Source organism: Lagopus leucura, unplaced genomic scaffold (genome assembly GCF_019238085.1).
Source record: "Lagopus leucura isolate 7727_CA_CO unplaced genomic scaffold, USGS_WTPT01 Super-Scaffold_100001, whole genome shotgun sequence".
NCBI lineage: Eukaryota > Metazoa > Chordata > Aves > Galliformes > Phasianidae > Lagopus > Lagopus leucura.
Window position 1 is genome coordinate 57,538,023 of NW_024962262.1, and position 15,063 is coordinate 57,553,085.

The 15,063-nt window shown below is 37.7% G+C and overlaps 1 protein-coding gene across 2 annotated transcripts in view; it reads left to right on the forward strand.

Moving 5' to 3' along the window:
• The first annotated feature begins 380 nt into the window (after positions 1 to 380).
• The window catches only part of GLRA2 (glycine receptor alpha 2), a 127,268-nt gene continuing 112,585 nt past the window's right edge, over positions 381 to 15,063 (forward strand). For both annotated transcript variants that reach the window (XM_042867721.1, XM_042867722.1), the window contains exons 1-2: positions 381 to 448; positions 2,674 to 2,807. In XM_042867721.1, coding sequence (XP_042723655.1) covers positions 381 to 448; positions 2,674 to 2,807 — 202 coding nt within the window. The remainder of the gene's footprint in view (positions 449 to 2,673; positions 2,808 to 15,063) is intronic.

Sequence of the window (15,063 nt, forward strand, 5' to 3'; positions counted from 1 at the left end):
TTTTTTTTTTTTTTTTTTTCTTTTTTTTTTTTCTTTTTTTTTTTTTCCTTTTTATTTTTTTCCTTCCTTTCTATTTTTTTTTCTTTTTTTTCCTTCATCACCCAGTCAAAGCAAGGTGGGGAATAACCAGGTCTGATGCTTTGTATATTTTCTGTTGGCTGCTGGAGATGAGCCTAGGCTTGACCTGACCATGATTCCAAGGACTGGCATTTCTTTTTTATCCCCAGTTTGTAGAGATCCAGACCTTCTTTTCCTGATTGTCAAGAAAAATAAATTATTGCTGAATTTGGGAATCTAGGCAGCACCAGCATACTTTCTCCCTGCATCTCTCTGGAATCGTTTCTGGGATATTTTCCAAATCAACACAGAAAGCAGGAGGAATGAACCGGCAGCTAGTGAAAATTTTGACAACCTTATTTGCATTTTTCTTAGAGACAAACCATTTCAGGTAGGTGATATGGCTCTTTGTAATGATATTTCTCAAAGAATGTGGACATCATAACTGTAGAGAAACTATATCACGTTACCTAGTTTGTTTGCTATATTTGAGAGTGCTTTGTGTTCATTCTATATAGACTTTCCTTTTTACACTCAGAGACTCGTTGCTTGGTAACAAACACCAAAAAATATTCAAGTTTGGGTGATCTATTTTCCATTTCTCTGATACAACTACATGCTTTGTTACTGATTATCAATATAACTGAAAACAGTTTCTTCAGTTTTTCTTCCAAATGCTATTTAATCTTTGTACTCCCTCCAGAGCTTATGTAGGAAGTTGCTTTGGTTCCCTCCTCTTCAGGCTCTGGAAATGATCAACCAGATTTGTCAGGGATGTAGTTATTTGAAATTAGAAATCCAGTCTTCTGATTTTGGAAAGATACCTAATTAAACCAGTACTATGCTAATATAAAGTATCAGTACATCGGATTATTGCTTCTAATTTTTATTTTCTCTTTTTATTTTATTTCTAACGCTTGATGAGTTTTTGCTTCAGCTGCTGACTTCTTGCGATACAAGGCAAACAAGTCATTGCTATTCACCAAAACACCATTTCAGCTGAGATTCCTTATCTTCATGTACAAAGCTATGTATCTATATGTAAACATACAGAATGCTTTTATATGTGTAATAACGTATTTATACGGTGTCTGAGTGAAAAAAATGTTTGTATTCACGAGTTTGCACACGTGAGATGACAGCACAACTTATCACTAGTGGACACTGAAAGGAGACAGAAGTAGACTGTAGAGTATCATCCAAAATAATTAGACTGGATTAGTTTTCAAGTTTTTATTATCTTATCTGAACATTTCTAGTATTTAAGTGGCAAATACCATCTATTTTATATTAAAAATTAGAGATATAAGAGTGTCACACCAACAACAAAAGCAAAAAAAAAAAAAAAAAAGCAACTCCCTCCCTCCTCCCCCATATATAGAACTGAAAAAGTGGGGACTAGCATTACAAGATTTACTGTCACATTGCCTTTTAGCAGTTTGGATGGCTTTATAAAAAGAGAAAGAATTTAGTGTTATTTAGTATTATTTAGTATGCTTACATGTAAATGCACAACAAAGAACAAGACTCCTGAAACGAAGTGGTTCCCTTTGGGCAAATATTTAAATAGAGAGTAGTTAAGAAGACAGTGCTTTTATTACTTTTAGTAGCTCAATGAATATATTGAAGCACAGATACCATGATATTGGTTATTTAGGAACCAAGATAGTGCTGCTTGTGATGAAATCTGTGCCTCTGCACACCAAATATGACTATTTCATTACTAGTTTATTTTCCCTACAGAATGACCTGAGGGAACTGATAAATTCTTTTTTTCTGAAATACTTACTGTGCTTGAAGTATGTAATTTGTTATCTATATGAAGTTTCATATGCATAGTCTGGTACCAGAAGTTTACTTTTCAAATCTGAAAACAGGCATATGTTCAGGAGCTTGCATATAAATACCAGCTGGTGATAATACTGATCATTTACTATTTGATGTTAATTGGTGAAAAAAAGACCAAAACAAATCACTAAGATCATGTATGACTGACTGAAACCTTTTTTCCTGGTGAAGAAGCCAGACATTCACTAGCATGATTTCAATCTTCTTTGAGTGGCATCTATAAAGAACATTTTTTTGCATCTACGTCCTTTCTAATATTCACAAAACCAACATGTAGCAGATCTGCTTGATGAGTGATGACTCCTATTGTTTGGAAGTTTACAATCACCTTGAATCAGTGCTAAAAGGCATAAATTTTAACAATATACTCCTAATTAAATCAGTGATATGAGTTAGATATCAAAATTCCTGTAAGATTTCTTTACACATTTTTTTTAAAAAAATAGACTGAGTCTTCTAAATTTTTAAAGCTAAAATACATTTATTTTTAAAGTGGAGGGGGTTTGTTTTGAACAGCAAAATGTGTCCATGCATGCTATCCAAAATTCATTTTTATTTCTAGCATAAAGTTTTCTAATGAAAAATATATGATATCATTCTATAAAAATCTTATTTGCTGCATTCAGTTAATTGAGACAATGTTATTCATTGTTATAATTTTTTTCCCTGACTTGAATGAAATACTAGCTAAGTGGCTAAATAACTAGCTAGCTACATTTTGTATTTACTAGCTAAATACTAACTAATGATGGCTAATAATTTATTTAGGACGACTTTCTGTAAAGAACATGATTCAAGATCTGGAAAATCCCCCTCACAGACCCTGTCTCCTTCAGATTTTTTGGACAAACTGATGGGGAGGACATCAGGGTATGATGCTAGAATCAGACCAAATTTTAAAGGTAAGTTTTTTTAAGACTGTTGATAAATTAATGATTTTGTTTGTTTTGTTTAAGGATGTCACATCTGATTCCTTATTCTTTTTACAATAACTTCGGCTTTCTAGGGTATTTTGTCATGCAGATAAGTTGCTCCAAGGGGAGGACTAAAGGAGCAGTGCAGGTAGTAAGTGTACGGAGCTCTGTACAGAAAACCCTCTCTTCAAATTTACCTATATAGGTCAAAAACGATTAGCTATCAGATGTTGTCTCCAAAGACCTTCATAATTTCAAAAAGTAAATAGGATTTCCCTCTAAAAGTAACTGAGATAACTTGTTCCTGAAATTTTTAAGCCATGAGAACTTTCAACGCTTCCATGCTGCATGGTGGTTTCTCCTATAGCAGTGTCTGAAGAAGGAAGATAGGACTTGAGGTATGCACAGAGCAGTTATCCTGATAGTGTTGACTGAATTCTCAGAATCAGTTTCCCATGATCCTTACAAAAACTACAAAAACATGTTCTGTTTGACACTTCTACGATTCTCTCCTTTTCTTTCAAAATTTGAACCAAGTTGTGGAGAATCACCACCACTATTCCAGCACAAAGAAGGCTGTGAACTGCCCTCTTCTGCAATTATTGCTATCAGAACAAGTTTTCCGTGTTATGGATCTTTAAATTCTAGTGGAAATGAACACAAATGTCTTTTGGCTTCAAATGAAGACAGCTATGAGGGAAGAGATAAATTTTTATCTCTTTTGAAGAGTTCTCTAATTCCTCCAAAACTGGCCCTTCAACCCAGCTCAAAGCTTGGAATGCAGTTATACTTTAAAAATTAATAAAACTCTTCCTTCGTAAACAACTCTGATGCTAATGTACATTTGCACTCATACCTATTGGCTTTGTTGACCAAAATGCATGATTTTCTACACTGCTCCTTGTTAGTGGTGCTGTGAAAGTTGATAACGAGGGGAACAAACAATAATTTCTTAGCCAGCAAATGAACTGATGGGAAAAAGCCACCTACATGTCAACGAGAAAAGTGTTTAATTAATTTAGATCAACGATCATTTTCTTCTCTCTGTTCCACAAGTACAAATTACAAGACATGGAATGAAGTGTCTTTTTTGACTGCCTACTATGCCTAGGTGAGGGGAAATCTAATTTGATTTTCAGATCCAAAGGTCTTAAAGTTAATAAAACTCTAGTCAGAGTTTTAATTTCAGAAGAGTTTACAAAATGCTTATTAATTTCCTGAGCTGGAGCCCATGTTATCATGTAGCGATATTGTGTCAGGCTTTTGTATTCATTTGATGTGTATTCGTGAATATCAGAGAAGTTTTAGAGAATGCAAATAAAGACAGGAATTGCCTGAATTGAATGAGGGTAGCATCTGTTAAGAACTTCTTTGTGTCCATGATGTTGGAGGGAAAGTAAAGGAAGACTTCTGCTTCATCTCTTGTAGCTCAGGTAACATCAGTGAAGTATACCAGTCCCTGTTCACATAACAACATGAACTCTTTACTTCTCCTCAGTATATGTCTAAAATCATTTGGTGATAAAGGCAGAAGGAGACACATTAGCAGTTTTGTGGTTAGAGCAGGTATGGTGTGTACAACGCAAGGTTGAGGTGTCTGAAAGACACTGCTTCCCGCAAAGCCTCATGGTTTCCTCCCAGTGTGAAGCTGCTTCCTGTTGGCACATGTGAGCTCCTAAAAGCAAAGAACCTTTTTCCGGAGCAGCAGTTTGAATTTACAGCAGATCTTCAGGATTTTTTCATAACTTTATATCTCTGATCTCTCAGAGGTTTTCTGATGGAGCAGAGAATTAAGTCACGTGGCTTTGAATTTCACTGCACCTGTGAAAACCTTCTCTGCTGATAACCATTTTTATTAGTCATTATGATGCATAACCATGCTTCCGTTGCCCAAATCTTGTTAACTTTTTCAAAGAATGGAAAGAAGTTATTTTTCTATATAGCATATATTTTCCTTTTAAAGAATGAGAGTACAGCTGCAAGGAGGTCGTAAGAAATCTACTGGGCTTGGAATTAAGTCATATAAAGATTTTTTTGTGTACTGAATCTTTATTGTGACCTCAATACAAATTGCTTCCATTTCTAACATTTATTAATTGGTGCAATTTTTTGACGATATAATCTACTGCACAATGCCGGTGTTTTAAGTCATAGCTGCACTGATATATGAAATGTTAAATGACTTCAGAATATTTTTTTTATATGTTAAGGCGAGAATTTTTAAGTATGAAAGATGCCCACAGGAAGAACCAATCAGACAAGCAATCAGCTAGCTGGTTTTATTTATAATCTGGAGTTAATATTAGTTTCCTGTGTTTCAGAAAATACAGTGTGAATTTGGACCACTACTCATGTATTTCTGTTTATTTTTTCTCCGTTAGATCATTGACTTAGCTTTCTGCTAGTTCAATAGGCACTTTAAAATGCTAGAAAATTCAGATCTTCTTGGAAAGGCAGTTGAGTAGAACCCCTTTATCTTATACAGCTAACTATGCAATAATTAAATGTATTTATATGACAAGTCTGAATTACTGGAAAACAGCAGCTATTTGATTAATTTGTGGAATAAAAGCTAAAAAGAGAAAAGCTAAAATGCTGCTTACTGGAACAAGGTGTTTTATCCAGATAAAGAATTTCATCATTAGTTACATGCTTTTCCCTAACTGACTCTTGCAAAGCAGAACATTCAGGAAGATACTGGGAGAGCAACAGGTGAATACATAAGCACTTAGACATCAGTTCCTAGGTTTTCTGTTGGGCTTGTTTGTTTTTTGCAGTATGCTGAAAGATTATTTTCTTATTGTTCTCTGTTATATAATCATTGGAATAGAGAAGGGAAGATCTCTGGTTCTTGTTGACACAAGCAGTGATCAGATACAAAATGACCAGGCATTTAGAGAGACAGCCCCCCCCCCTATCAGCCAGAGTGACATCTCTCAGAATTGCCTTTCTTTGATCACTTTGTCGCATACTTAATGCACACTTTTCCATCTCACACTTCTATCCTATTGAATTTGAATAGCTTAATAATTTATGTGGGGACATGGAGGGGAATACTTTTAAATGGCAATATGAAGACTACAGTCTAATACTAATTGAAGTCCCGGAGAGTCCTGCTGTCACTTTGTTGACAGCAAACATACGCTTGGGATCCTATGACTTGATTTGCTGGTTTTTTTTTTCAATTATAACATCAGTTAAGCATGGCTTCTGTAAAATAATAAAATGTAAACCTACATGATTTTCTGTGATTAATATTAACGATATACATTTTTAATGATGAAAAGCTACAAAAATAACAAAAATCAAGAGTGAAGTCTTGTGCTTTCTCCATCGATCAGCTTGATTCCTCAGAAAAGCCAAAAGTAGTTCAGGGCACCTGTGTTATAACACTAGCCAAAAATGTAGTTTTGTGCTGATAGAAGCCAGAGACGGTGAAGTGATATCATAAGTTACTTTGTTTCCACCTCAGGATTCCTCAAGAACACCGTAAGCAATGCCATGGTGCGCAAGATCAACCTACAACTTAGAACACAAGATGTGAGGCTGACAAAGTCAGCTTAAATTTCAAATTTCTTGGCGGGTTTTTACCTTCACAAGCTACTAAGCTACTCTCACGTTTTAAGATCTTCATCTTCTAAAACCACTTGCAATCTAAAATAAGTAGGTCTGATCAGATAGAGAAAACTGTTTATCAATAGCCACGACAACATTATTTATGCTTTAACAAATGCAATAAAATATGGTTATCACACACTGAATGGAGAGAAGGGGAATTTGTCCCCAAGTTTAGTGCTTGTGGTGGCAGTGGTGATGAGGAGATGGTTGGACTAGATGATCTTGTAGGTCGTTTCCAACCTTGTGATTCTATGATTCTATGATCTATGAAGACCTTGAGGAGTATGTTACATTTAGATACAGAGAATGTTAGCAATCAAGATAAGAGTGATTTTATTTTGTACTGAGTTCAATTCTATGATTTCAGTGCATTCTTTCCCATTCAGTCATCATTTGCTAAAAAACGCTCTGAATTTTATGGAGTTGCATGGAGATTTTCAGAAACAGTGCCTGTCAGTGTTACCTTCAGCAGTGGGTGACGTAACACAGTTTGAATTAAGTTGCTCACAAGCTGCTGCTTCTGAACGTGGAGAAGTCCTGTTAGAGGGACACAGTTTGGGCATGTAGTGGCTGTCTCTGTAGAAGATTAGTCTGTGATTACAGCACTGTAATGTCATTTTCATGCCAAGTTTGTGGGTTTACATCTGAATAATAAACACATGGACAAAGTCATTTACTGAAAGTTAGCCTGAAAACTGTTACAGGAAATGGCTAATTTGGCACTTTAATATGGTAACTCCTTGGCACTGAGGGTCAGCTTTTCCCATGTATTCAAGCCCACCGCTTACATATTTGGCCCCTGAGTAGACCAGTAATGAACTGCTTAAAAAGGCATGAATAGAAATTACTGAATGACACACAGAGATAAAATGAAAGGCATCAGACTTAATATGTAAGAGCAGCTTCTATGTGCAGGCTAAGAGGCACTGTCTGCAGATGTGTACTTTAATCTAGACTTAACACTTAGCAATAAATACCTGTTGAAAAATAACTGATAAATGCATTGAAAAGTTGAATCGCATATGTGACATAGACACGGGGCTGATGTGTTTCATTCTCCAATGCTTAACAACCTTCCCAAAGTTAGACTTTGGTCAGTAACAACGACTGCCCGTGATGTTAGATGTAGCCAGTACTCTACATTGGGCTATTTTCCACAGACTTTGAGGCTCAAAACAGTATATTTTCTCCAGTAGGCGCTGAGATCCCATTCAAGTAAAGACAGCATGTAGTAAGAAACTAGTGCACATCGTAGGTAAAGTATGTACAGAAGCTTCGTTTTTGGAGGAAAGAAGCTACATGGTCAGTGTTTTTGGAAGTGAGTAGGCCATTATACACACTAAACATAGATTTCTTGAAATGTGAGCATACCATTATTAGGGAGGTATTCCTCCGATTTGCTTTTATCCTTGAAACAGGCATCTCACTGCAAAGGTGTATGCTACATGAAGATACCTTATGCACATTATATTGTCTGTTGTTTGTTTGTTTGTTTGCTTTTGTTGTTGGGTTTTGTTTTGTGTTTTGTTAGTTGGTTTGTTTTATTTTTCTTTGACTATGTGGCTAAGAAATTGATGTCCTGCTTCTGCCTTGCCTAGATGTACATGTTCTCAGGCAACCTTACTGCAATTATGCAAGGAACCTTTATACTGTGTTTTAAAATTGATGGTAAAGAGGGCTATGGAACGTGTCCTTCCCACCATCCCTCTTTAATTTTAGTTTCTTACACAGAGCATCAACAGGCTAGGGGAACTTCATGCCCAGTTATGTTACGTCTAGCCTTCTAGACAGGTGGGGCCAGACAGCTAGCTCAGGTGAACTCCCTGACTACCTACACTGCTTATATGCTTTTTCATTCCACAAATCTCTGTCTGAGTTTCCTACAACCAGCTCCCTACAAAGCAACTCAAAAAGGCTTTGAGCTTGTGGAAGTGTAAACACAATTGCTATTTGGCTTCATCTGTCCCTGGTCTTCTTTTATAATTACAAAGTTAGCCACAATAATCCATGTCACGTTGGTGTGTTGCTTTTATTCAGAACAAGTGATGTAATTAAGATATATCAATGCATTTGGCTCTTCTCATGGAATATTTGTCTGCTGCTGCATGAAATGCCAAGGGAATTTACAAAGAACAAATGCCAAAGCAGATCCAAATTCTTCTGATATTAAAGCAGGAGACTCTATTTTTCTGACCGTGTTCTAATTTAATTGTATTATTTCCATTATATTCAGTGTCATGTTTAGATTTAAATATTTTATACAGTCGAGGCCAATGCCCTAGGGTCACTCATTATGTGTCTTGTTATGTTTTGCCTGTCTTAGGAAACATGCAATTTATATGCAGAGTATATGAAAACATGTACACATAGTTTACTATAAGCATAACATTTATCAACTGAAAACTTATTACATATGGTTATAGAGCAACAAGGAATATGTATACATAAAGCAGAATGTGCTGTTTTATTAGACAGATTCATTATCTTTTTTTCCTCCCTCTGGAAATATGAATATAAATCTCTGATTAAGTCATCAGAAAATGTATGTTTGATGCTTCAGCTTCCAAATATGCAATTCACAGTCTTTCACAGAAATGAGTGATTTTAAGAGCCCCCTGAATTATGCAGATGTGTTGGCACAGGCTATAACATCTCTCAAATTAGAGGTGCACAATGTCTGGCATAAATAGTGACCTGCCAATCTCTTTAAGACCAAGTCCATGGTATAAAATGGGAAATATACAGAAATACAAAGGCTAAGATTCTTGAAAGCATGAAGATCATCAAATATTCAGTTAGCATGCCAGCTCCTAGCAATCCTGGAGTATTACAAGGGCACGAAGACACTCTGATTACTCTTTTTGCCTCAGCTACATGTCAGTAGCATGAAAGAGTGGAAGCAAAAAGGCTCCTGAGTGTGCTTAGATGTGACTTGGCTAGAAACTACCTTATGCCTTAACCAAATTCGGGCTCTCTGATGAGGCATTCCTCTGCCTCTATTGCCCAGCAGGGACCAGGTAACTCCAAACATGCATTATATTCAAGAGGAAAGGGATTCCTCTCAGGGTGAATCTGAGATCACTTTAAATAACACACATAGACAGAACAGTGGCCATAGAAGGCCCACTTTCTTTAGACAAGTTTTTGTCCAGCTCCCCCTCATCTTAAAAGGTGGCCTGATCCACAGGAGTATAAAGACTCTGAATAGCCTATTTTTCAGCAATGAATTCAAACTTGCAGAGCCACAGAATGGCCGGGGTTGGAAGTGACCTCAAAGATCACAAATCTTCAACCCTCCTGCCACATGCAGGGCCACCAACCTCCACATTCAACACTAGACCAAGCTGCCTAGGACCCCATCCAATCTGGCCTTGAACACCTCCAGGAATGGACAGGGCATCCACAACCTCTCTGGGCAGCCTGTTCCAGCACCTCACCACTCTCTTTGTAAAGAACTTCCCCCTGACATCCAACCTAAATCTCCCCTCCCTCAACTTCAAACCATTTCCCCTTGTTATCCACCCTTTCAAAGAGTTGGTCCCCCTCCTGTTTGTAGACTCCCTTTAGGTACTGAAAGGCTGCAATGAGGTCACCCTGCAACCTTCTTTTCTCCAGGCTGAATAAGCCCAGCTTCATCAGGCTGTCTTCATAAGGGAGGTGCTCCAGTGCCCTGATCATCTTTGTGGCCCTTCTCTGGACCCTCTCCAACAGCTCTCTGTCTTTCTTGTACTGGTTACTCCAGACCTGGACACAGCACTTCAGATGGGGCCTCACAAGAGCAGAGTAGAGGGGGACAATCACCTCCCTGTCCCTGCTGGCCACCCCTCTTCTGATGGAACGCAGGAGACCATTTGCTTTTCGAGCTGCAAGAGCACACTGCTGGCTCATGTTAAGTTTTTCATCTATCAGAACCCCCAGGTCCTTCTCCGCAGGGCTGAAACTTAATTAGGGCAAACAGAAGATAGAAGGAAAATAAGGCATTTTTAACCATGAAATGTAGCTGGTTGTGTAACAGGTCTTTAGTTCTGGTGTAGTGCACAGATGTGAATATTGCAGCCATTGTGTGCTAGGGCCAGGTTATGTTCTTGTCGAAGAAAAGCACAAAAGTGCAGGGATTGGGAACCAGTACTTCTTGCATTCATGCTGTTAAGTCCTCTAACTGCTAAGATACAAATTTTCTCTATCTTTCTCCAAGTATTGTATCCTAAATGCTTTGCTGATTAACAAGATGAGTACAGATTCTGCCTTCATCTACTTATTATGAGGGGTGTTCCAAAAGTAGTGCTCCTGTTTTATTATGGTGGCCTACAATGCCAGAGGCAGATGTTAGTAGTTTAGCAGTAGAAATTGAACCTTCCTGGTTTCCCATTACATGTTGTTGCCATGTGACCAGTGGCAGCAGAGGGGCAATTTAACAGAATGGCATCTGACTTGGAAATGTGGATGAAGGACAGGGGTGGAATTGAATTCCTCTATGCAGAAAAAATGGCACCACTGACATTCATCAACACTTGCTGAATGTTTATGGAAACTAACCAGTAGATGTGAGCACAGTGAGGCAGTGGGTGGTGCGTTTCAGCAGGGGTGAAAGCAACATTGGGTCACCTCCTCTGATGCAGATTTTTCTGAACACTGCATGCAAGCTCTTCTTCATCAGTGGTGAAAGTGTGTAGCTCATGATGCTGACTGTGTTGAAAAATGGTGTTTTGTAGATGAGAATTTGGTCTATCAAAAAGTGTTACTGTGCTTTTTTCAGCTATTGTAATTTCTGTGGAAAAAAAAAATAGGAGGCATCATGTTCAGAGCAACATACTTATTTTAAAAAGTGACCATAGCTGCACTTTAGGATGGAACCCATCCTCTCTGAATATGAAATGGCACTGAGAGATTTCACTCCACAGTTCCCAAGTAAATCATAGCCTTGTAGCCCAGGAGGTGTAAGTCTGCATCCCTTCAAGCTGATGTGTGCATGGAATATCCTAGAAAGGATTCTTTCTGCATAGAATTTCTCAGTGTTTTGATATTGGCTGCAAATCTGGTTGTGTTTTAGAGAAAAGACTAAAATTTTCGTTTGCTCTTTCTAGGTTTTAATGTATTGGAGGGTAATGCTCAGAACTGCGTATACTAAATGAGGTACCTGAACCTTACTGAGAAAGAAAGGGTCAGATGGTCCCTCAGTGCAAATATTGCAGCTGCTTCTACCTGTCACAGGACAAAGATTTTGTTGCCTGCAGAAAAAAGTCGTTGGTCCTGGGAAGAACAGTAGTGCTATGATGCTCATCTCTGAAAGCTAGCATCCCTTCCCGGGTGTTTCTGTCACTCCAAAGCTCCAGGATATATGGAAAGCACTGAGCACATCTGAGGCTAGCTGAGTTGTCAGCACTTTCCCTTGAAGAGCAGCAAGTGATATTCAACTGATACACTTTTTCTGCCGCAGGAATGTGTTTATATGTTATCTCCTTTGTACTTGAGGAAATACAGCTGAGAGAAGGCTATACGCTCTCCTTTAACAAGCATAGTTAGCGAAAACACAGGATTAAAATTTACTGGATAGATACTCATTATGTTAGGCTGCCTCTGATGGCTGTACTCCCAATGCATGCTGCCTTCATGTCTTCATCTCAGACAGGTTATAAACCTGTCTTATAAAGGCTGTTCTTTCTTCTCACGTTGTCCAGTGTGTTTAATAAAGAATAAATCCTAAATAGTAAGTACAATAATAGTAACTCTTCGGCAGGTATGCAGCTGTAACATCTCGTACTACAGTCTGAAGCAGTATCTCACTCTTTTGAAGAGATGCATGCAAATGGCATGCGTGGGTCTAAACTAGTAACGTATGTACAAGCTACTTATTTTGCTAGATGTGAATTAAGCCCATTGCTTTTGCATAAACGCATGTGCAAACTCTCCCTTGTGCCAAAAAAGCAGATGTGCCACTTCAAATAATAACTTCAGACTGCAGCAATTTTTCTTTGAAGACAGTGATACCCTATCAAATACAGTAGTCTGGGACTGGCCATTCTAGTTATAGGAACCATCCTAAAAATAAGCACCTGCAAGAATTTTGCAGATAATTGGCTCCATTCTCCTAAGAATAATTTCACAGTTCTTTGGCTCCATACTCTCGAGAATTATTTTTCTTTTTCTCATAATTCTGATGTGAGTTTTGCAGGGGGTAAAGAACACACTATTGGTTAAAAATAATATGATTTCTTTTTTTTTCCGTTTTTTCCTTTTCCTGTTGAAGACAAGCTTAATTGTCCTATCGAAGTCATAAATAATTAGGGATGGATTCAGTTCAGGCCAATAAGCTCCTAAGTGTGGATAAGTCCCATATGGAAAATTTTGTAGTAGACTCCTAATCAGCAGGACTATTGGTGACAGAAAAAGACTGTATACCCTGACCCTGCAGTTTTGATTGAGCTTAGAGCCTATGTGAAATCCATGAGCCCATGTGTTACTCCTCTCAGGAACGCATCTTGCATCAAGGACCTTGTAATTTCCTTACAACAAGTGATTTGATACTGACAAAAAAGTAAGCCAGTTAGTTAATAAGATGTTATTCTGTAGGAGTTCTCATTTCCTCTCCCATTCTTCCAGCCATTTTATATACGGAGAGACTTAATGATGGAAAAATTGGTTGTGAAAGACATCCAAGAAATATCTTAAGGATATATTACAGGTAAAAGATGGATTCTTTTTGGTATTTAGGATATGGGAGACCATTTAGCAGGCTCCCAGAGGGAGAGGGGATTTGTAAAGGGAGAGGATGGGATACTGAGCTAAATGTACAACAGAACAGCTGATGGATCAGGAAGGAGGAATTAATTTCAGAGTAATATTATGCATAGATTGTACAGAAATGAGCTGAACTATAGGGAGGTCCAAAATGGGTAGTTCCTAACAGCTGAAATGGGTAAAAATAGAAAGATAAATGTTAGTGCTAGATGTGGTGAGTATGTGTCCCTAACCATTTGCAGATTGCCATCTATATCAGCTCCTGACCTTTTCTGTTGTCTCTTTTCCCTATCCCTGAACCATCCCATTTGTCTAAATCCCACTGTTCATATGTGTCCTATACATGTGGTGTATAATTCCTTAGCAGTCATAAATCAATGTCTGGCCAGTTATGTTAGTCACCTAAACTGCTCTTTTTCTTGAACTCTTGCATATACTTTAAAAGACAGTAAAGCAAGGAACATTATGGAGACATTAAGGGAAAAGATGACAGAATTGGAAATAATGTCCAAAACTCAGAGGAATAAAAAGAGAGTTAAAATTTCTGAGGTCTCTCTATGGCCACAGAGAGAAGTGTTGACAAAGCTTTATTTTTGAATAATACCTACTGACACTCAGCTTCCATCAGTTCCTGTGGTACAAGATCAGAATTATAGAAAAGGAGCAAAGTAAGAAAATTTCAAGAGAAAGGAATAGAGCACCAATTCTGTTTTGTTGTTGTTGTTTTGTTGTTTAAATAAGTGTTTTGAGATGAGTATGCAGTGCAGAACAAAGCACTTCATTTTTACTGAAAATAAAAGCCTGGTCTGAGCCAACAGAATTTCAGTATTATTATTAATACTATTTTTTTCATTAAGTAGATTTTCCCCCTGACTTGTCCTTTTGGTGAACGTTTTTAATCTTGTGGTTCCACGTGGTCTCTTAGATGAGCTGGCTACATTGAATTTATAAAATATTATTAAAAGTAAGATTACCCAGGAGGAGTTTGGCTGGCCCTACGCTGGAGTGCAAGCTTCATGACTAGAAATGTAATACCATATTTTATTTAACCACATTAAAATGCGCCCCAGACCTCTGCACATGTTATGCAGTTCACATGCTGATCATCAGCAAAGAGCTCGGCCCTCATTAATGCGAAGCAACCTGTTTCTCAGAATCGTATGCAGTGAGCATCACTGCTACCTGCTCCCAGTGAGCCTGAAAGCCTTTCCATTTGCTCACTTTGTTGAACATTACTTGGTGAGTAAAAAAAAAAAAAAAAAGAAAAAGAAAAAGTAGCGCAAAACAAGTAGGGCCTGTTTTTTTTCATGTCATTAGAAAAGCTAACAATTCAATTCCACCAAAGAGTACTGATTGCCCTCTGGTATTGGAGGGAGAAAGATTTCAGATATAAATGCCTCATAGTGAGGTGCTTGAAATGGAAAAATATGGAAGAAGAGAGGAGTTCTCAAACAAAAAATATATTGACTTGATGAACATGTGAAAAATCAAAGCATTTATTTGAATACTTTCAAAGTTCACATAGCTCCTAAGTAACTTTTAGTATAGCTTCTAGTTACAACAGGAAATTTTTGGATTAAAGAATTCTGATTCAATGTTTTTTGTTTGTTTGTTTGTTTGTTTCGTTTGTTTGTTTTTCTGTTTTTAATTTATTTCCACAAGCTCGTTTGCTTTAGTTTTTGGGCTGGCTGCACTCTGCCACAAGGTACGGCTGAGACTTGTGTAGAAGCATCTCAGCTAGATTTCAAGTAATTTGCTTACAGATTCTTTGTGCAGCACAGAGACAATATAGAACTCAGCAGGAGCTGTAACGCCAGTCGATTCCAACCTGCCATGACTATGCTGGCAGCAGCCCTCAAACCACCTATGTGAGAGCCAACCCCAATGC